At 39.4% G+C, this 21,910-nt stretch overlaps 1 protein-coding gene, 1 long non-coding RNA gene and 2 other non-coding genes across 4 annotated transcripts; 3 read left to right on the top strand and 1 right to left on the bottom strand.

The window, feature by feature from the left end:
- Positions 1 to 8,634: 8,634 nt before the first annotated feature.
- Positions 8,635 to 12,365, bottom strand: LOC114063877. Its single transcript, XR_003572624.1, has 2 exons — positions 11,121 to 12,365; positions 8,635 to 9,614 (listed from the first exon to the last, which is right to left on the bottom strand). It is a non-coding gene; the product is annotated as an uncharacterized LOC114063877 (long non-coding RNA).
- A 723-nt stretch (positions 12,366 to 13,088) lies between these two features.
- LOC114063876 (cytochrome c oxidase subunit 7C, mitochondrial) lies at positions 13,089 to 15,560 on the top strand. Its single transcript, XM_027896447.1, has 3 exons — positions 13,089 to 13,313; positions 14,298 to 14,443; positions 15,471 to 15,560. The coding sequence occupies exons 1-2, from the start codon at positions 13,239 to 13,241 to the stop codon at positions 14,412 to 14,414; spliced, it is 192 nt and encodes a 63-aa protein (XP_027752248.1). The 5' UTR covers positions 13,089 to 13,238; the 3' UTR covers positions 14,415 to 14,443; positions 15,471 to 15,560.
- On the top strand, positions 13,499 to 13,561 carry LOC114063880. Its single transcript, XR_003572627.1, has one exon. It is a non-coding gene; the product is annotated as a small nucleolar RNA Z39 (small nucleolar RNA).
- LOC114063881 lies at positions 14,741 to 14,801 on the top strand. The gene has a single exon (XR_003572628.1). It is a non-coding gene; the product is annotated as a small nucleolar RNA Z39 (small nucleolar RNA).
- Positions 15,561 to 21,910: the final 6,350 nt, after the last annotated feature.

A 21,910-nucleotide genomic window follows, 5' to 3' on the forward strand; every position in this document is an offset into this window, starting at 1 on the left:
GACCACCTCTCGTTTTCTCATTATGATCATCCACTTTCCAGCATCCTTCTGTGTCAGCCTCTTCTAACTGATTCCAGTACAACTGAGTTAGGTGACACCTGTTATTTAAATTTTTAACATTCACCTTCCCCCTTTGCCTCTCTTAGAGCTCATTTGTATTCTCTTCTCCAGCCAACGGGTGACAGGAGTCGACAGTTTGCTGCATAGACCACACACAAATTCCTTCACATATTAAGAGGCATTACTTATGTAAAGGCCAACCTCACAAAGTGGATTCTTACTCCTCTATGAGAAAGTGAGTTGAGAAAAGAGCTGCACATATAGACATGACCTCTTCTGTGGGTCCTACAAACAAATATAGAGCCGTGGAAAAGGAAGGAACTAACAGAATTTGGCTCTGTGAAACAAAAATCCCTAACACAATATATATTAACCTGTGGCTCTTACACTGTTCCTGTTTGCAGTTGGTTTAGGAGCAAAATCTACAGAAAACAGGGCTAATCAAAGATAACTCAAGTAATAACTAGAATGGGTAAGCAATTCAAACTCATCTCATGGAGAACAATGACAGGAACTCCTCACATCTTTTCAGCAGTAAAAAGATAAGCATTTTGCAGAGATAAAACAATCACCATATTGCCCACCTTTTGTGGGAGAAAGGCAAAAAAACACATGTATTTTTAAGAGACAACATACCATGATATAAGATATTTCTCTTTGAACTATTTGCACCACCCTTACAGGTTTGGTGTTTGATTTAAAAACAAACAAACAAAAAAAAAAAAACAAACAAAGAAGCAAAAATGGCAAACAAAGGCAAACAAAACCCCACACCAACAAAAACTCCAAACAAACAAAACCCAGACTGTCAGTCTTGATGTTGCAATATACTTTCTTCTGCTTCACAGGAAAGAACAGCTGTCAAAATACTCTGCCATTAATCCATGATCCAAAAGGTGATCCACAGGATCTTTTTACATGCATCCCTGTAGGCACTGAAGGTCCTGGTGGAAGTCTTTTGTCTTCTGGTTGATATGGCTGTGAAGCAGAGACATTTTTGCAGGCCTTAAAAATATATCAACCTGAATTAAAACAGAACAAAGCCAAACTAAGAGAGTCCCTGTCATGTAATATTAATTTTTCATTTCTCCCTATAATAGTAAAAAGAGAGTACAAAGTCCTCATTTTGGAATTCTCTGCTATCTAAAACATTGATACACAATTTCATTTCAAACAATAAAAAAAATCTTGCCAGTAGGAAAGTGTTAGTGAGATAAAAAAAAGAACTTGATGCAAACTCACAGTTAGAGCAGAAAGAGACTCAAAAGTGCAAGCTTGGAAAAAAAAAGTTACGGGTTATTACTCATCTCGTCAGGTTTATTCCAATCTATCAATAAATAAAGGATGGTCAGTTCCAGGGCTCAAACTACAGTAGAATCTGAGGCATTGGCATGGAACTACCAACTGTCTTAGGCTGACTGATAGTCAAATTTCAGAACAACCCTGGTCCTACAGAAATCAATGCAAAATTGCTATTTTGAAAGCCTGTGGTATTTAGGAGTTTTAGATTATTTCTGTGAGCTCTAACTCTCTATACAGCATTGCCTAAAGAATCTGCACACTGAGCACTCTGCTACTCATCACATTTTCCCGTAGCATGAGTTTCTAAGACAGCAAGGCTATAAAACCAAAATATTCTCTATTGAGGAAAAAACTCCACAAAAGTATTTGTTTATAACTTAATTTTTCATTCATTTTATGTTCTCCTGCAGTGACAACAAAAGTCTTACACAGTCATTCATCATTCATGGCTGGGCTTTGCGAATGAAGATTTGAGAATGGCTCTACCCACGCTTGCTACAAGCGCGCTGATGGTTTAAAAGGCTAGTGCAAGATAGACAAGTCCGGTTGCAGAAGGCACAGCAGAAAGACTCCCCAGGTGATATCGATGAGATGCGATTCTTTCTGCGTTGTCTTTTCTCCTCAAGAGTGATCCTGCGTGTGTTCTCAAAAGCAGCAGCAGCGTTATAGATGGTGTGTCTCCAGGCCTCCTGACTGGAGGCCAGAGTAGACCAATGGTGGTGATCAATATGGCCAAGGCTGAGGGATTGTTTCAGGCAGTCCTTGTATCTCCTCTTCGGGCCTCCTCTCTTGCGGCAGCCAGTGGCAAGTTCCCCATAAAGCACGATCTTAGGGAGGCGATGGTCCTGCATCCTGGAGACGTGCCCTGCCCAGCGCAGCTGTGTTCTCAGCAGCATGGCCTCAATGCTCGTGACTGCTGCCTGTTCAAGGACAGACGTGTTGGTCACATAGTCAGTCCAGTGGATGTTTGGGATTGTACGGAGGCAGCGCTGATGGAAGCGTTCTAAGAGACGCAAGTGGTGGCGCTTCCTGTGGTAAGCACATCAATCCTATCTCATATGGGCTTTCTCATGATGCATCTGCATTTTTGGAAGCCCTAATGGTAAGGGGGATACACTAAATAACCAGAACACAGCTTTGCTATCAGACTATCATGACATCAAAAAATACAGTAATAACCCCTGCATCACACCAAATAGAACATGTAAGTTCTCTGTTTACATGCACACAGACAAAGGATTGACTTCTCCTCCTCCTCTAGAATGAGATCCAATAACAAGAAACAAGAACAAATCATTATCTTCTGATACACTATCATTTAGATCTCCTCAGTTAAAGTTATAAAATGTCCATAGGCAAATAGAAACAGCCAGAAACCACGAAATACTGCTTAGAAAAACTGATGATGGATTTTTAAATTTATTTATTTACAATTTCTCTGGAAAAGAGGATCATTGGAATATATTGCTAGGGGCACTTTTTAATACATGTTAGGAATGACACAGAAAGGCACTAAACATCAGCAGAACCCTCTCTGTATCTGTGTGTTCTGTAGCAGTCCTGTGGACAAATCCTAATAATCTCTGTGACACTGACTCTAAGACTTGACAAGATCACATGGCTACACTTCAAAGATCACAAGGCTACAGGTACAAGACCAAGGAAGACAATTAGCTGACTTGTCTTGCAGATCAAAGAGAATAAATTAATATTGACAGAAGCTACTGCTGATCACCTCAAATGTAATTCACAGATTACATTCCTATTTGGATTTTATCTCAGCAATTTATCTTTCTTTGTTTGCCATAATTCGAGCATAAACTGAGAAATGCCCCACGTTTTTGCTTTATGTGGAATGAACATAAGTCTCAAGGAAAACCTCCTAAGTCTGAAGCCACTATATGATTCTTCAGCAAGGGACTTAAAATTTTCATTAAAGTGCATGGCTATGCCATCTTTGATGATCAGTAGGTTTGAACCCAGGCCTAGTTCTGAGAGAACAGTTACATAATCTTGGCTACCACTTCTGAAAAAAAAATTTTAAAATGTCAGAAAATGCTTTCAGAAAGCCCATAAACTAAATGTGGAAGGTAGAAGGAAGGGAATGTTACAGGGATTGTTAAGAAAAGTTAGCAGAGTGAGATTTCAAGAGAACAAAAACTTGCACAAAAGTATTCTGTGAAAAAAAATTAAGAACAAACTATGAGACGTACACATTGGTATCATCACATGTATGATGCTGGAATGTAAGATATATGATGTATCACACTGCAAACACTAGTATGCCTCTGCACAACATCCAGGACAACAATTTACTCTTTAAGTGTTTTACTGAAAGAAGAGAATGACAGATGAAACCTATTTATGCTCTCAACAAATATAATAGTCTCAGTAGGAGGCAAAAGAATAAACATCACACAAGGCACAGTAAATACAAAGTGAAAGTGTTTATTATTTAGTCACTTCTAATTTAAGGAGATTTAACAGGTATTTCCTTATAACATTCACATGCCCTTTGGAGACTGTGACAACAGAACGGTGTGTTACCGTCTCCCTTTTATTTAGACACCAAATTAGATGCATCAGATAAAAACATGGGCTCACTTATAAGGCCAATCCCAGTTTGGTAAGCATGTCAGCACACACTGGACTGCCATCCAGAAATGTGCCAGACCAAAGAGCCTTGAGAATCCAAGCTGGAATGGTAGCACAGAACACAAACTGATGCTGTTGATTTCATGGATATGTCATCCACCCCATTATGACTTCTTTCACTGGTCCCTTTGTCATCTATCTTTTCCCAAATATCCTTCTTTCATGTATTTGCTTCCAGCCCTGGCCCTCTGCTTCCTTCCTGCTTTCTCCCCAAAATCACTGTCCATTCATCAAGGGGTGAAACTGCAGTTTAAGGCAATCCTATAAAACATCAACAGATTAAATGAACACAAGTAGTCTGCCAAGAAAGCTTAGGAAGAGACTTAAGATTTTGGGGAAAAGAATAAGCAACAGAACACCTTTTGACTCTTGTCCTAGGAGTTGCAAGTAGTTTCTATAGGGAAGAAATCCCAGAAAAACAGATGTAAAAACTGGGATGAAGTTGAGGCACACATCCTTAGTCTCAAGAGGCAAGAAGATTCTGTGTTCTTATCCTACATGAGCAATTCTCACACTTTATAGACATAATCTAAGAGAAAATGCTCTTGGTGGTAAAAATGTTTTGTATGAGAAGTTGAGCTGATGTCTGAGATTATGCATGTAACTAAAAGCTGTGGTAGAACTGAGCTTCTTAGAGAACCTTTGTATCTCCGCCCAAAATTCCTCCACGCAGACAAACCCAGCCCCAGCTTCAAGCAGGTTTCCAGCCATGTACCATATTTATCTGAAAAACTGTTAAACAAGTTTGGTAAGTTGTACTCAAGCAAGACTCTGCAATAGCTACTCGGCCACGGGCTTGTCCTTCTAAAAGCATCCACTGGAGAAATTCATGCCCCAGTGTCAAGGCCCTGCTTCCCACTCTGAGGAGCCACAGGAGAACATGCGCTACCGGAACCGTGATTATAATGGACCATCAATCTGCTCAGTTTTGTGTAACTTGAAATAGGAAATAAATATTCAGAATCTCAAAACCTGATCAGGACAAGCCATAAATAACCCTTGATTCAACCTGAGTACCTTTAGGCAAATGACATTTTTCTGTTTCACATTTCCAGTACTCCAGACTGGTTATTTTCAAAGACAAGAACCGCTTGCTCTACTGTAACATGACACCCTTGAGCTGGATTAAATATACTGTATTCTTGCAAAGTTAGCTATTTTTACACTTGAATAGTCAAAGCAAAAACTGGCAGTATCATACAGCTCTAGTCAGAAGTCAAGTTTCCAAATGTGAAATGAAATGCCGTGAAGCAACTGAGTATGTGCAATAGAAAAAAAAAATCCACTGCTTTCCCCATGTTGAGTTGATAATGATTTCCTTATATGTAAGTTGCCATTTACAAAATGAACTATTTTAAGGGGGAGATCTTGGCTCCACTGACAAGTTGCTGAAGGTACCAAATTCTTCACAGAAGCTTTGCACACATCTCTTCAAGACACAGAATAAGACAAAGATGAGATATTAAAAAAAAAAAAAAAGAAAAAAATATAACATTCTGAGCGAAATAAATTTTTCAAGGTATTTGATAAATACATCACACATTTGATAAAGTCTGGAGCTACAGAGGATTAAAAATGGCAGTAAGTCCACCTAAGATGAATTCCAGAGTGTGTTTCTTCAGACGTTTAAGAGGATTTTTTTTTTTAATCTCGGGAACAAATATTAAGATGATAAAAAAGATTTTAGAAAGTGTTCAGGTAAAGCTCTGAATAACAATCATGGAGTTCCTCTGTTAGGTGACTTGAGAGGAGCTATATGGAAGGCATGGGAAGCCAAATTCATGAATTCCAAGGTAAGGAGGGCAAATTTACGTTTTCCTAACACAGGCTGGCTGTTTCAGGACCTTATCCTGTAGCCCTGCCATTACCAAAATCTTGCTGCATAAACCTAATACAGCATGAAACTCTCCCATGGTGTCTTAGAGTGGACAGAACAAACACTGTGGGTTAGTAAAAAGACATCCTGTTTTAGAGGGAGGGGAAGAACACACACAGAGAACATTCCAGGTAGGAAACTGCCTACTATCAATGTGTGCTTCACAAAAATGTTTGGATACATCACAGAAACAGATCCAAAAAATTCAAAAAAATCCAAGAAGTTCCTCCTCAATGAAAATGCCAAAAGATGTGACAAATCACTAGCTTGAGATTCCCATTAGGAAAACTATCAGTTGTTCAGCTCTTCGGCTGCATTTGCAGTCTGCAGCTTGGCACAAACTTGGTTGCATCTCTACTTGTCTCAGTTTAAATAAGACACAAGTGTTTTGCTGAGGATGAGTTATGAGGAAGACCTAAACTCCTCCCTCTAAGCAATTGTGAATCTGGAATTAAGAGGCTCTGATGGAGAAAAATTGTGGAAAACGGAAGAATAATAGCCCTTTATTAACAGATAAATGTGTATTGGCAGAAACAACGAAAAAATAAAACACAAGTAAAACAACCAAACAATAATCCTATACCCAAAAATAATCCCCTTCGAAACAAACAAATAAAAAAAACAAAATGAAAAAGGTAAACAGTTCAGTTTGTGCCCTTTGGTGGCGTTTGATGCTGTTGGATCACTGGTGGTCGCCATTTGGGGGGGCCCCAGCCCCCGGGTGTGTGGGAGAAGCTGAAAATGGAGGTCTTCCCTCCCCCTGCACTAGGAAAGGGGAGAGAGAGGAGGGAGTGGGGGAAGAAAAATAAAAAGGTCCTTCCCAAGGGGAACTCATTCTGTCCTGCTGGCTGTATTGTGGTGTATAGTTTTCCCTCCCCTTTTGATGTGCACAAGAACTGCTGCGAAGAAAAAAAAAAAAAGGGAACAGAGGAGAGGAAAACCTTCCAAAACAGTTCCTCTCCAATGAAAATTCAAGCAGAATTCACAGCTGGCAGCCAGGCCAAGAACAGAGCCACTTCTGAGCTGCTGCCACCCAGACCCCCTCTCAGCTCAGGCAGCAACGAACTCCTCCTCCGTTTCCCAGGAGACAAGATCTTGAGGGCCATCAGCTCGGAATGGGGTTTTGCCAGCCATTCTTTTGTGTTAGTTAATGGCCCAAACCACAGCCAACCTGCCTATTCAACATCCCTTTCACACTGTGGGCACAGTGAAAGGAAAAATTCCAGCTTAGTTTCCCAGAACAAACAAAACCATGACACTACTAAATAAATTCAGTGCAGCATCTTCTGCTTATCTCACCGTGAAAAGTGTGTCACTGAAGCACTTTCTCCTACTCATCTTACTCATCTGACTGATAAGACTTGACTCCAGACTTTAGCATAACAACCTTGTTAGTGCTTGTAATGAAGATGATGTGAGCCATCACCACTGACACTTCATTTTAAGTTCAGATTTAATGTTAACAAGTCAGTACAGCCTGAATTACACAGAAAATTCATAAGCAAGTCCTTGCCCCTTCAACATTGCCTCACTGCTGACCAAACAGCCAGTTTTAAAAAAAAAAAGTATCTGTCCTTTGGCAGACATCAGCTCTTTGTTGACCTCATAGACAAAGAGGACAATGTTAAGGCACAATGAATATAAACTAGAGACCACCAGCATATTTCACATTCAACAACTTGAACAGTTAATATTTCATGATAATGGTCATTGATGGGTGACATGTTCAATTCAACTGGCATATTACAAAAACATCCTGAAAAACTAAGTTTAGACGAGAAGTGGGTGAACAGATCACTGGGGGAACTGACAGGCTTATAAGTAAATAAATTAGCTTGACTGAAGTGGGATATTACTAATGAATCAAAATATGATAAGAGATGTGCATAGTTTCATGTGATATGTTTACAGGAGGGTGAAATACAGAAATGGGCTCTGATGGAAGTTCCAGCTTTGAGCTCTGAGAACTAAGATATTAAATTATTTTTACATCCTTAGTGATGTCAAAATTAAAATTACACTACTTCACCCCCTGTAAACACTGGCATGTCTGCATTAAGTACCTCGGAATGGATTTTTACTGTTCTTTCATCATGGTAAGTGAGAAGTAACCCCACTGGCAGGCATCCCTGTTGTAAAAGACATTGTTAAAAGCTGTTGTGTATGGACTGTCACAAGTGAATTTATAGTCTGACAACATATAAATAAGAAAAACTAGGGCAATACTTGCTTAACAGGTGAACAATCTACTGCTATGAGAGAAAGAAAGTAATAGTTTTATTTTGAGGGCTCTTTTCTACCCCCTTGTATATTTTGAACCACATACTATCCTGTTGATGGAGAAACCACCACCAAGATTTCAACTCCCTTGAATAAACAAAATCAAAGCAAAAAAAAAAAAGGATCCGTTTTTTTAAGTGTGCTTTTAAACTATAGAAAAAATAAGTACAGTTAGGGCAGAAAAAAATAAGGGTAGCTTTTGGTTTTTACTACCATGTAAATTGACTATTGCACCTCCAAGTAAATTGAGGGCAAATATGTGATTCTGGGCTCCTTCAAGCACAAGCTTTAGCAACCAAGCAATGACTATTACAATGACATAGTTCAAAATGCAAGTAATTATAACAGTGCTTACTGTAATTATAAACCAAATATGTCTTGGTGTCTGTGACAAAAATATGGAGCTTTACATACTCCATTTTAGAGAAAGACAGGAAGACAAAATGAATAATGTCAAGTGGTTTTTTCTCACTGTGCAAGTGCTTTTTTCTCATAAGGCCTCTAAAATAGGTTCTGTGGAACAAAACTTTCATTATGTATTTTATACAGACTTTTGGCACGTTTAATTAATGCGGCAAAAGATTAATTACAAAAAAATAAAAATTCTGTCAGGGTGAAATATCATTGTCAGACACTTGCTGAAACATGGTTTTGTACATACAAATGAGTGTTCACACGCATAAGGAGTCATTTATATGAAGGTGCAACTTTTTAATTATTTCACGTAAGGTGAAAATAAATTTAGCCAGGTACATTGCCAAAACTGTAATTTTGTCACTATGCACATCCAGCTACAGCTCTACTCAACCTGCTCTCATTAGTAACATTCAACCTTATAAATTTGTGCTCAGCTTTTCATAATACGCGTATTTTTTACAACAAAATGACACTACAGTACTTACAAGTGACTGATCCATCTAATAAGCAGCAAAACTACAAAGATGTGCCTATAAGTCTTTTGTAGTCATGACGGTTTAGAAGCATGAATTACACAGGTACTGTGTTACTTCCCCCTACAATCCTTGTAGTAACCTAAATTATTCAACCAGAGCTAACAGCCCAAATTTGGATGCCCAGGCCCACTTTGGTGTCTCAAACAGATGCTAAAATCATAGGATTTCAATTCAGGTTGAGCACAGTAAATAAAACTGCATATGTTAAATGTTAATATGCTCTTATGTTAACTGTAAGAGGTTAAAAACATTAATTACACAGTTTTAAAGACATTTTAAAGTTGCATTTCTGCAGCAGTGGTTGACAGAAAGACAACACTCATCAGAGAGACTTTTGGACATACAGATATTACAGAACAAAACATAAATTTTCAATTATTGTATCCTCTTGTTTATAACATAACATGATATACTGAAATCTGCTTATAAAAGCGTATAATATGTTAATACCTTCCACAGTAACATCTTGAATGTCATCAAGGATGATCCTGGAAAATGAAATTAATAAATGCACTAGGCATTAGAAGTATGGCACTTTGGAAAGAATTTGATTTGTTTCATGTAATAATTTCCTCATGCTCCCCAATCTCTAATAATATATATATGTATTCAGCACTAAAGCTGTAGTTGGACAAGCTCTTTTTGCCAACATTAACTGATGTTGATGCCAAGAAAAGCACTAATGCTATTGCCTCCATTTCCACATTTTTAATGCTACAGCTGTTTCATACCTTTCTGTGGGCCAGTGTAAGTCTTCGTGCCCCTACACAGTGAACTGGATCTGTGAAATGATCCACTTGAAAGAACTGCGGGGGGGGGGGGGTGAGGGGGGGAGTGTCCATTGAATTACGCCTTGCAAAAATTACTTTCAGTGTATATTTACGCTTGAAAGTCACTCAGTTTCACACCTTAAGGAAGGCTCGCACATTTGGAAGCTTGACTGGTTTTAACAGCTGTAATGGAAAAATAAAGGATGCTACTTCTCCTAACAATCTTCTCCCAGGAGCATCCTCGGACTATCAATGTTTACAAAAACACTGTAACTGTTCCCAAAGGACAATTCTTCTCACTACTCCACTTTCCAACAGCTTATGTGGGCTCTTCGGAAGTAAGGTAAGTATCTTCTACAAGTGATAATTCTTTTAAACTAATATTATTTGTATTGTTTCACTTCAAGGTTTTCAGCCTTTCATGTTGCTAAATACAGATGCTTTGCACACAAATAGTTCTTTTTGCAGCCGAAGACCTCATGTTATTTGTAATACTCTAATCTATTTTACATTTGCAACATACTTTTACATTTCAGAATGCTTACTTTGTGGAAAAAAAAAACCCAACAACTATCACATATAAAGCAAGCTAAATTACTCTTATGAAAGACCTTCTACAATTGTGAAATTAGACTAAGACTGACAAATTACTCTATCAGAGATACTTCTGTTAAACCACAGTTTTGCTAAAAAACACGTAATTATAACCCATTATATAATGCCACTTATACCTTCTATTCAGCTTTCCTTTTCATTAGTTACCATTTAACAGCTGCTTAATCTTGTGGTTAATACCGGACCTTATGACTGGAGGGTGTCTCCTAAGCTGAAGTACTACACAAAATAATTTATCATGATAACAAAACCAGAGGATAATTTCTGCAGAAAAATTATAATTTTGTGTCATTTACGACGGCTGTTATGATTCCTGAGACCTTCTGAGTTTATGCTGTTAAAAAGTTTTCATGAAGTACACACATCTGAACTTAATCATATATAATTCCAGAATCTAAAAACAGCTGTTTCCTTCACTCATAAAAGGAGATTTAAAACGTCAGTTTACTTTTATTGGTTCTATCACTGTATTTCAGTGATTGGCAGCTTCAAAATGCACAGTGCTGTATGGCCCTATTTATTCTGTAAAATGTTCACTAAGATTTCTATGCTTCTTTCTTCTGTCAAGATCACACAAGATAGATATTTTACATTATTTTCTTTAGTTACCTGGGGTTTTTTTCTTATTTGTGTTTTTGCCTTCTAGTTCAAGAACACAAACATTCTTGAAAGCAAGCAAGAAAGCAGCACCTGAAAGAATTCATCACTAAGTTATATTCACAAGTAGTAAAATGTAACATATTGTTGAAGATGAAGAGATAACCTGGCAAATCTGAGCAACTACAGTGACAAGGGGGGGTTATAGGAAGAAAAGATTGTAGACATAAAAAAATATATGTGAAATAATAGCCTAGTTTTAAAGGTTCATAGATTTAAAAGATACCCCTGTAATCACCCATTCTGATTCTACCCATAACACAGGGCAGGGAATTTCACCCAGTGACTCCTGTGAGTTCCACAATTTGTGAGTGAGTTAGACACCGTTTTTACAAAGGCATTCAGTACAGCACTTACCATCTCCTGTAATAATCTGCTGTCATAATGATTATCCTCATTATAACTAGTGTACCTCATATTTTTAACACTTTGGAAGTGTTCATTTCTCTGCCAAAAACCAATCAATGACAGCTGAATCTGTTACTCTAAACTCTTCCTGAGTGGCTTTCCACACACCTGGACTAGCATTCTTAGTTTGTATTGAAAGTTTGTTTAGTTTGTTTTGAAAGAGAACAGACTGTGTTCACACAAATTTCTTCAGCTGTAGAACAACTTTTTATGAAGAAGACTGAAATCTATACAAGATCTTCTTAGCAGATGCTACAGCAATGCCAGAACAAGCAGATATCTGAATAAAGTGTTGATTTGCTTCCATAAGGAGAGGCCACCATTACAAGCCTCACAAGTGCACCTAATGCAAATTCATTCATATTACAGTTTTGCAATTTATAAAGGAAATCATTCCTGGAAATTGAACCTATATTTTTACTTAGTTCCACTTTATGTGAATAATTTATTTGATACACTTTAAATATTTGAAAAATTCCTTTTTATCCTTGCTTTTGTGTCTTCTGCTTTAATAGACTTTGCCTCCCAATGTAATCTGTAATAATTATTCCTTACTGTTCGCTGTGACTCTGTTTTCCAAAACAGATTTTCTAAATAAAAACTAATTAGGCACACTTCTCAAAGTTCTTTGAGTCTGTGTTTATTAATGTCTTATGTTGGTGACCATAAAATATCCTGGTTTTCTATCCTCCCCTAGCACAAAACTATGCAGAAAGGCTATGAAAAAATTTGTTACCTTGCAACACTGATGGTAGCATTCATTTACTGAAGTGACAAAACTTCATTTCCTTAAATTAATTTTTTTTTTTAATACTGCATGTAAGAAAAACAAACAGATGGAAACCACCAATTTTGGAAATAACTTTGTAGGTGTTTATTAATGTTGACAAACATGAAGGGTGCTGAGGGTGGGTTTTTTTTTTTACCTTCATATTGTCAAAGTTTCTTTGAAGTGTAATTTGTTTGCAATATATTCATTAAAGTTAGTGAAACTATATTAATCATCAGAATCCATAAATCATGGAGAGAGCCTTCTTTAAAAGAGTATGGAGTGACAGGACAAGGGGAGATGATACTCAGACCAAAAGAGAGTAGTATTACATGGGGTAGTACAAAGAAATTCTTGGCTGTGAGGCACTGGCACAGGTTGCCCAGAAAAGCTGTGGATCCCTGGCAGGGTCCAAGGACAGACTGCAGCAGCCTGGGCTAGTGGAAGGTGTCCCTCCCCATGGACTTGAACGAGATGATCTTTAAGGTCCATTCCAACCCAAACCATTCTGTGATTCTATTTTTCGCCCATTTATCGAGATCCGGCAGTTCTACACTAGAGCCTATCCCGTTCCCCTAGCACAGAGGTGCTTCAGCATCGCAAGCGTCTCTCAGCCCCACCCCCTCAGGCTCAGCCCCCTCCCGCCATTTCCCCACCTCCCCTCAGTCACCACAAAATGGTGGCGGGGGCGGGACGGGGGCTCTGCCGCTGCCGGCGCGGGCGCGTGGCTCAACCAACCGAGGGCCGCGGCCCGGTCCCACGTGACTCCCTCGGAACTACAACTCCCGTCATGCCCCGGCACAGCCCAGTTCCTCTTCCGGCTTCCCCTAAACCTCGCCGCGCTCGGGAAGGTCGCGCAGGGCGGAAGAGCCGCCGCCGATCGTGTCTGTATCATGCTGTCCGCCGGCGTCCGCCGCTTCGCCACCTCCGCCATCCGCCGCAGCCACTATGAGGAGGGACCTGGCAAGGTGGGCAGGAGCGTTTCGGTCCGCTCAGGGTCCTGGGGGGTGAGGAGGGGGGGACGGGGATGTCTGTGATGGCCGCCCTGTGATCTACCTGCTGTCGTGTGGCTTTGGCGTGGCGCTGTGCTGGCATAACACCGAAAGCAGGGTAAAGCGTGTGATGCCGGCCCCCAGCGCCTTTCCCTGCGGTGGTACAGATGATGAGCATTGCGGTATGAGCAACAACAATGATACTGTAAACGCTTTCTGATGTACCTCGTGCTGGGCGGATAGTGTTAAAGACCCCCGACTAAAAACTTGGTTTAAAACGTACATAATGGAAGTGAGGAAAAAGTAATTTTCCCTTCACGGGAAAACTAAATTAAATAGCAGGACGCTGGAGTGCCTTTGCATGTGTGTCCTCGGTGCAGGGTGAGACCTGCAGTGAAGTGGGCCCGCTTTGGGCTGCAGGGAGACGCGACAAAGTGACCCCTAGAGGTCACATCCAGAGAGTGTTAAGGGTTGGAAGGGACCTTAAAGATCTTCCAGTTCTGACCCCCTACCACGGGCAAAGGCACCTTCCGCTAGCCCAGCTTGCTCCAAACCCCGTCGAGCCTGGCCTTGGACACTTCCAGGGGTGGGGCAGTTTCAGCTTTTCTGGGAAACCTGTGCCAGGGCCTCTGCGCCCTCACAGGAAGAATTTCTTCTATAAATCCAGCCTTAATTCCCGCATTTTGAAGCCGTTCCCCCTCGTCCTGTCACCGCAGTTGTTGATGAAGAATCTGTCTCCAGCTTCCCTGTAGCTGCCCTTCAGATAGTGGCTGGTTATTTATCATCACAAATACTGTATTTCTTTCATTGAAAGGAAGGGAAACTACTTTGAAATGTCATATTTATTTTACCAACTTGGCTCTACTTCTTAGTGCTCTGAATTTCTCACTGTTTTCAAGTCAATGAGAGAGCAATTAAACTGCATGGATTGCAAAACTAAAGCTCCCTTTTCTCCTCCAGAACCTGCCTTTCTCTGTGGAGAACAAGTGGCGGCTGCTGGCACTGATGTGTGGGTTCTTTGGAAGTGGATTTGCTGCCCCTTTCCTCATAGTCAGACACCAGCTCTTGAAGAAATGAAGGGCACAGACTGTAACTCCACTGACTGGGTAACTGATTTTATTGCTTTTCACAGCACAGTGGAATTTGAAGAGCCTGGCCTCATCAGAAATCACTGTAGTTTTCAGCCTTTTGCAGTCCACATGCTCACGGTTGTGGTCTGCAGTTGCATCATAATGGCTCAAATAATGGACAGGTTTTAGTTTATGTTACAGAGCTGCTGCACTCAGTGGTTTGTGAACTTTGCCTCCCCAGAGGCCACACCTCTGACTGTAGCCAGAGCCATGTCTGCTTTCACCCTTGAGGAGACACAAAGGCACACCTGACATGACCTGTGGGTGTAATTAGCATGTGTGATGTGACAAAACAGGATAAGAACCTGTAATGCTGTAAATGCTTTCCTATGTGCCAGATAAAGAGCAGTAGAAAACAAGATTTCTTAAGCTTCTTCAGCCATATCCAAATAATTATACCAACTGCATCGTTCCTGACTAGTTCTGGGCTAAAGTCGACTCAAAAAAAGGTCATTAACAGAAATCCATTGATTCTCACTGATGGTCCTAACAAAGCAAGCCTCAGATATGACCCAGACTGTGCAAGCATATCACTTGCAGTTGAAAGGCTACTTCAGTTTGTCTGGTGGTATTTCCATTCCACCTTGGAAATACCTGGTATTGTCAGTTCTGTAATTTGAGAAACATATTTTTTGAAATTGGAAAGACCGAAATAGTTCTTGGAAGGAAATAACAACTCTCTCTGACATCTCATAGTTGGAATAAATTGAAGTTGTCTGTGTAATTCCTTTGCCAGTTTGATGTTTTTGAGTCCCTGGACTGAGAAGGAAACAAAAATCAGCAACCCTTTATTGAACTTAAGCATTTAGAACTGTATGGCTTCATGTAAGTCAAGGCCTCTGCTGCAAAACCAGGTGGTGGATGAAGCCAAGCCTATCAAAAATTTTAAAATATGTGTTTATAGCTGTTCTATATTCAAATAATAACTTGTAATTTTATTTGTATTTGTAATAGTAGTAGTAATATGGAGTTCCTAAATTTGTTTAATTTCTTTTCCCTGCAGACTTGGAAGTCTTCTATCCAGCACCTTTCAGTGGGAAAATGATAGCTGCAGTACAAGCTGGATGTGTCTAAATAAAATATTAAATCTGAACGCCTTTGGTTCTGTATTTTATGCAACTCCTAAAGTGCTTTTGACAGCTGGTGTACGCTGAGAAACATTTCAAATTGCAGTGTTTTGCCATTATATACTTAATTTTTGTTGTGTATAGAAACAGAGGGTAAGAAAAATTCACATTTCAGAAATGCAGCTAGGCAAATGTGTTATGTTTGCTAGTAATATTTTCTTTGCAAAGAACTCCCAGTACACCTTTGTAACCTTTTTAATCTAATGCCCTCGATTAATTCAGGATTTCTTGAGTACATGTTAAACAGTGTTACTGGTTTTGATCTGTGCAGTTCTGCAGTTGATAGTTTGTATTTTTTTTTTTTATGTAACACCTGCCCACCAGAGGTTTCCAAATGAGTAGCCACGTTCTGCATTCAAGGCAAATTGTGTGTCCCTTTAGAACCAGACTGTTACCCTATGCGAGTTGTTCAGACAGTTTTCAGTAACTTTCAAACCCCATCAGTTATCAAGTCCGGAAGTTCTCTGTCTGACTTATGTAATTGGTTCCCTTAGGATTTCAGAGCTTTCCCTTCTGCAACAGAAACACATTAAGAGGTCTGTTCTGTCTTTCTGTTAATGCAAACTGGTACAAAGGCATTTTTTACTACTGGATTATAATGTCATTGCTGTTCAACAAAGCAAAATCTAAAATTCATTGTTTTGGTTGCTCGAGTGGAAAATGCTCGTTGTCACTGAGAGAGATGTGGTTCCTGTCATTCATATCAGATGTTGGACAGTGTTTAATTTCACAGAAGCACAACTCCAGATTGGATTTGTCTCTCTGGCTTTATGAGATCCCTGTTTATAGCCAGGCTTGATTTTGGGAGCATATGTCAGTCTAGATCACTTTCCTCTTCAACCGTATTAGTTATTTATCTGTATTCATTTAACTGCTGTTCTTCAAATTTATGTTGGTCTTTAACCCATTCTATGGTTTATTGTTTAAGTCACCCCGCTCATTAGTTTGTTTGTTGGCTGCTAAACAGACAAGCCAAGAAAACTGGTAGATTATTTTTTCCTCACTTCACTTTCTCATTTAGGAACGGTTTTCTAAACAGATTCCCACCACAGATATTAACATGGAAATACCCAACCCTGAGTGATTTTAGAGACAGAAGTATCACTAAAAATATGCAGAATGAACTGATATTTAATGGCAATAAGTGGGATAGATCAGATTCATTAAATCCCAGGAGCTGTAGAATTAAGTAGTGCCAAACATAACAAGTGTGTTCCATCACACTCAGCTGTATAATAGTCTGAGTACCCAATGAAATATTCATTTTTAAAACAGCCTTTTGGATTCCCTTCAGGGCACCTTGACTTGGTAGGAGATAAATCAATTGAAAAAACAAGAGATAGAAAAATAACACCCTCACAGGTTTGATGTTACAGCCAAAAAGCAATATGTAAGCAGTGCTTCTCTGTCATTAAAATTGAATGAAGGAAACAAGGCAGTGGTTTAGGAACCTCTGGGAAATTACACATCTGTGTGAATGATGATATTTTTTACTTGCTAGATGCCACTTTTAAAGAAAATCATTAATGGTCCTTGAGGTTTTTCCCAGTTTTCCTGTTATAATTTTCCCCTTCATGAATTCTGTTTTGGCACAAACTCAAAATTGTTTCACTTTGCTTCCAGAAAGCTTCATGCTTTACCATTTTATTTTTGTAAGGTATAGTCCTCAAGCAGTTTCTCAGTTAAATCTGATCAGATGTGAATTAGGTGTCCCTATATTTTAATATTTAGAATGGTTTTGGTTTGGGGATCTCTCTGTTATATGCTGGGACCGCTCTGGGAGGACTTGTGCTCAGTTACGTGTAATGGGGTAAATATTTTGATGTGATTAAAAAAAAAAAAACATTATTTTTCAAATCAACTGCTCTTGGAATTTCTGCTCAGCAATTAATTTGACAATGCATTCTATTCAGATCTCATTTTCAGAAAGCAATGGGAATTTGACTTTTTTTTTTTTTTTTTATTCCCCCAACGAACAGAAGTTTTAGGTCTTGAAATTTTGTGTCTTGAAGCCTCCGGTATTAACCCGCATTGGAGACTGGATACTGGGTTTAATGAACCACACGTGTGGCTTAGATGTGGTGAGCCACTCCAATAAGAGTATGAGTTACTTATGAAAATTATTTTAAAATCTTGTTGCTGCTAATTAAACAGAGGGGTGAAAATTAAAAATATTTTCCAGTGTATGTTGCCAGCTACTCCGTTCATGTTTCTTGCAAGCCTGAGATTTTTTTATTTGTGTTTGAGTTTGACATAGGAACATGAAACAAAATTAGAGATTTATAAGCAAATGGGGCTGGAGGAAGAAAATATGAAAGTAGAGACTTTAGTTGTCATGACAATCAAATTAGCACCCATTCTTGTTGAACATGAGCTGTAGGTGAGAGCTTGGACAGCATTGCACAGGTAAACACATTCAAGCTATTTTTATTATTTAAAGGTAAAGGTCATGTACACACTGCACTTTGTTGCCGTGGTGTAGTAACATCAGTGGGCATTTCTCAAAATATTGAACTGTTAAGGAGAAAGGAAGGAAGAGAAATATTTGCTGCCTCCATGAAAAAGGATTTGATTGTTCTCAATTTCATGATCAAAAAAATGAAGTTATATACAGACTGGCTGTCCAGTGCTATAAAAATATTCCTGCCTGTTCTCACCTCAGTGGAGTCCATTAAACAGCCATAAGAAGTTATTTGTAATTATTGTTTTAATGTGTGAAAATCTGTGCAGTGGGGGCAAAATAGATTAAGTCTCTGGATTGCTTAACTGAAAATTGGAATGCGCATCACAAGAACCCAATAACATTGGTTTGTTACTGGTACTGTAATTACATCTTCTATTATCTCGAAAAGACAGGTTGAAAAATAGGAAGAATGTAAGTTTGGGATATGTGGTACTGGAAAAACAAGCTTTGGAGTAGCATTGGCTGATTTATGGCAGATCCAAGTGAAAGGACAGCGACAGTGAGACCCCTTGAACAGATGAGGACTGGTGTAATTAACTACTGTTTCAAAAAGGTAAAACATAAAAGTAGAATTTCCCCTTCTCTGACCAACTCCCAGCCAGCCTCTGTTTGCTCTGATTGCAGTGAGATGCTAAATGTTAGTCACTTTCTAGCATGATACGCTCAGTAATTTTGACTTGCATTTAAATGAGTTTAAAATAATAGTATTTGCTAGAATTAATGTGATCCACTGTTCCATTTTCCCTTTCAGTATTCTATGAATAATATTAAGTTCTTTTCCTGTGGTTGTGCCACCTTTTTGCATTAGCTATGTAGAGCATGCAGCTCTTTGAAAAATGACAGTGTATAAATAGTGTTGCTGAGATCCCAACTAAGCCAGAGCCAGCAACAAAATGTACCTTGAAAATGTACCTTGCTGGTGAAAAAAAATGCTTCTAAAAATCATGTATATAACAATTATGATGTGGTGGTAGGACAGAGATGAGAGGGAAGAGTGTGGTCTGAGGTTTAGTTTCTTTTTCTAAATTTTTTTTAAAAATTCAAAATTCTTGAGGGTTCTTTAGACTAAGTTAATAGGGAAAAAAAGAAACACACACAAAACCACAACTCTGTAATTCTGGACTAAATGAGGTTTTGTAAACATGAGAAGAAAGATTGCTTCCTCAGAGAAGGGAAAACCTGCTAGCCATCAATCAGCATGGATATTTAGTGGTAATAAGTGGGATAGATAAGATCTGGGGCTTTGCAGTTAACCAGAGCTTTTGCCTGAAACAGTGGCAGGATGGGCTGTTGAGGGGAGGGGGGGGATCAACATAAATATATGGTCCATTAATATAAATGAGCAATTCTTCCTGCATGTGTCCCTGAGCCTTCCAGGTAATTGAAAGTAAAAACTGAGGAAGATGTAACCTCCCTAAAGAAGATCCATCTCTCTAATTCCTCATCTGTCGGGGTTTTCTCTGACAGCCTGAAGCAGCGCTACTTCTCCTTCCTGTTTGTTTTTCCAGACATGATGCTGCCCTCTGAATCCAATACTGCAGAGACTTGTTTTCTGCCAAACAGCAGGATTTCAGTTAACTATTATCTCAACCTGCTGTCAGGAGCTATACCTGCCTCTTTATAGCTTAGTCAGAGGTATTTTGGTGCTGGCTTTACAAAGCTGGATGTGGAAGGGATGGGGGTTTTTTTGGAGGGGTAGGGGGGAAGGCTTGCAACCTCTAAATAAGGTCTTTTTGATCATATTCTGAAGTGGCAGCACAAAGGGAGAGGTATTCTGCAAAAAAAAGATAATAGGTACTGTATAATTTACCTTGTTAGGCCCAGTTGAAGTGCCTCTGCCCAGTACGTAACCCAAACAGAGGGTGTGGGCACTGACAGCCCGTCTGAAGGACAATTAATTTGCTGGAGGTGTCACTTCAAAGTCACTGAAATTTTGTTTAATTCTGGGTTTGACACTCCTTTGAAGTTACAGCAATGCTGTAGCAGTTCAATTGGAGTTTACCTCTAAAACTGAGCTCTGTAAAACAATTTTGCCAGCTATTCTAGTTCTAAGTAGGTCAACAGAAACTTAGCTAGTAGTGCCTTGGATAGGTTGCTTTTCAAGAAGTTAATTCAAGTTGATTTTCCTGAGGTTTGCTGGGAAGGCAGCCTCAAGAATGGGAAGTGAAAAGCCCAGAAAGTGAAGCAGAGCGTCAGTGCAAAGAACAAGGATAGGGCTCAGACGCTCTTGTTTTTATGGGGTGTTGGGTGGCACTGACTCGTTCACTTTTCATTTCTTTACATTATAAATTGATAGTCAACCTATTTTCCTGAAGACTTGACTTTCAGCACTTGCTCCAGTGGGTGTTTAAATACAGCTATATGCAATTTTTATTTTTATTTATTACAACTCAAACTCAGGTCCCTTGTTTTCTAATAAAATGCCCCAAGCATCCTTCCTATGCAAGAAAAAATCCTTGAAAAGTGGAATAGCTTGGTGCATGGCACTGAGAGAACACCCTCATCAGTACTTCTGAAACTGTGGATTAAGGTACACCCTTGGGAAGCCACCACAGATCCCCTGAAACTAAACTTGGGTCTCTCAATATTCTACAAAAAAGCTCTCCTGGGTGCATAGTGACTGCATACTACTTCTTTCTCTAACTAAATTTAGGTACCAATCCAACAGCCACTAAATCAGGTTGTACAGGAGAGAAAATAACCACTGGTCCTGCTTTTGAAAACAGCATTATTGCCAGATAAATACTCTAAAAAGTTTTTCTAAAATTATAGGAAAAGAAAAAGACAATGTGTCATCAGGGACTGAAAACAGTAATTTCTTAAGACCCCCTAGCAATTGTCAGATGAGGTTTCTAAATGAAACCTTGGGCCTTCCTTAGAAATCAATAACCTCTGAAAAATTAGTGACCAAACAGAAATGGAAGACAATTCAAGGCAGGTCTATTGACAAAATAGAAAAAAATAAGAGTTTGAACTACCTTGCTGAAGGTGAAATAGTGGAAGGTGCTGCTGGGTGAGAGATACTAAGTGAAGGTTAAAATGTCTCACATCTGCAACAAATCACAGTTAAGAAAAACTGCCCACCTAGGGGAGTTTGTCCACCTGCCAGGTGAAAAAAACAACAAGAGAAAAACTGGAAGCTAAATTCTCTTGGGCATTTCTCCTCACCACCTTGATGGTTTGAACTGTGCAGCTACAAACTACACCCAGGAACTGTCTGGGGATCAGAGAGCAACCTTGTGGTTTTAGCACCAAAACACATATCATTAAAGGGAGTTTGGGAGGTCATTTTGCCACAGATGAGGAGCCTTTGAACTAAAAATAATTGAGAAAAAATTCATCCTGCATACTAAAAAAAAAAAAAAGTGTATTGTTGCATACCCTTAAACCCAGACATTTTCCTTCTCAGAAAGTGGTATTATCTCACTAGTGGCCAATGGCCAGTCTCTTCGCGAACGAAGAACCGGGGAAGGTCTTTCCACCTTCCAGCCTGCGCATTGGATTTTTTAGGTGAGACACAGTGTGCGCGGAACTGAGCCCACCCTTTAACCCTGAGGTTCATCTGCCGGGGCCAAGCGAGCTTGGACGGTGGCAGCGAGGTCCTCAGGACGTAGATGGATTGTCTTACAGGGCTAACGAGCTCCATCTGCCCGGGGAGTGTCCTAACCGGGAATCGAACCCAGATCTCAGCGTTGACAACGCTGTGGTTTAGCCACTGCACCACCAGGGACACTTTATTATCTCACTAACAATTCTGGAAACCACAGTTCCTCCATTTCTAGTTGTTAATATCCTATGAAACTTCAACATTGGTCATGTTCAGTGCTGATAATGAGCTATCTATTTGACAAC

Source organism: Empidonax traillii, unplaced genomic scaffold (assembly GCF_003031625.1).
Source record: "Empidonax traillii isolate 1590-97213 ecotype Southwest subspecies unplaced genomic scaffold, ASM303162v1 scaffold497:size1267575, whole genome shotgun sequence".
Lineage (NCBI taxonomy): Eukaryota > Metazoa > Chordata > Aves > Passeriformes > Tyrannidae > Empidonax > Empidonax traillii.

Bases quoted from the DNA above. Each gene is read 5' to 3' on its own strand.
- LOC114063876 (XM_027896447.1), top strand. From the start codon at position 13,239: ATGCTGTCCGCCGGCGTCCGCCGCTTCGCCACCTCCGCCATCCGCCGC. The intron at 13,314-14,297 runs GTGGGCAGGAGC...TTTCTCCTCCAG, and splicing joins ATGAGGAGGGACCTGGCAAG to AACCTGCCTTTCTCTGTGGA.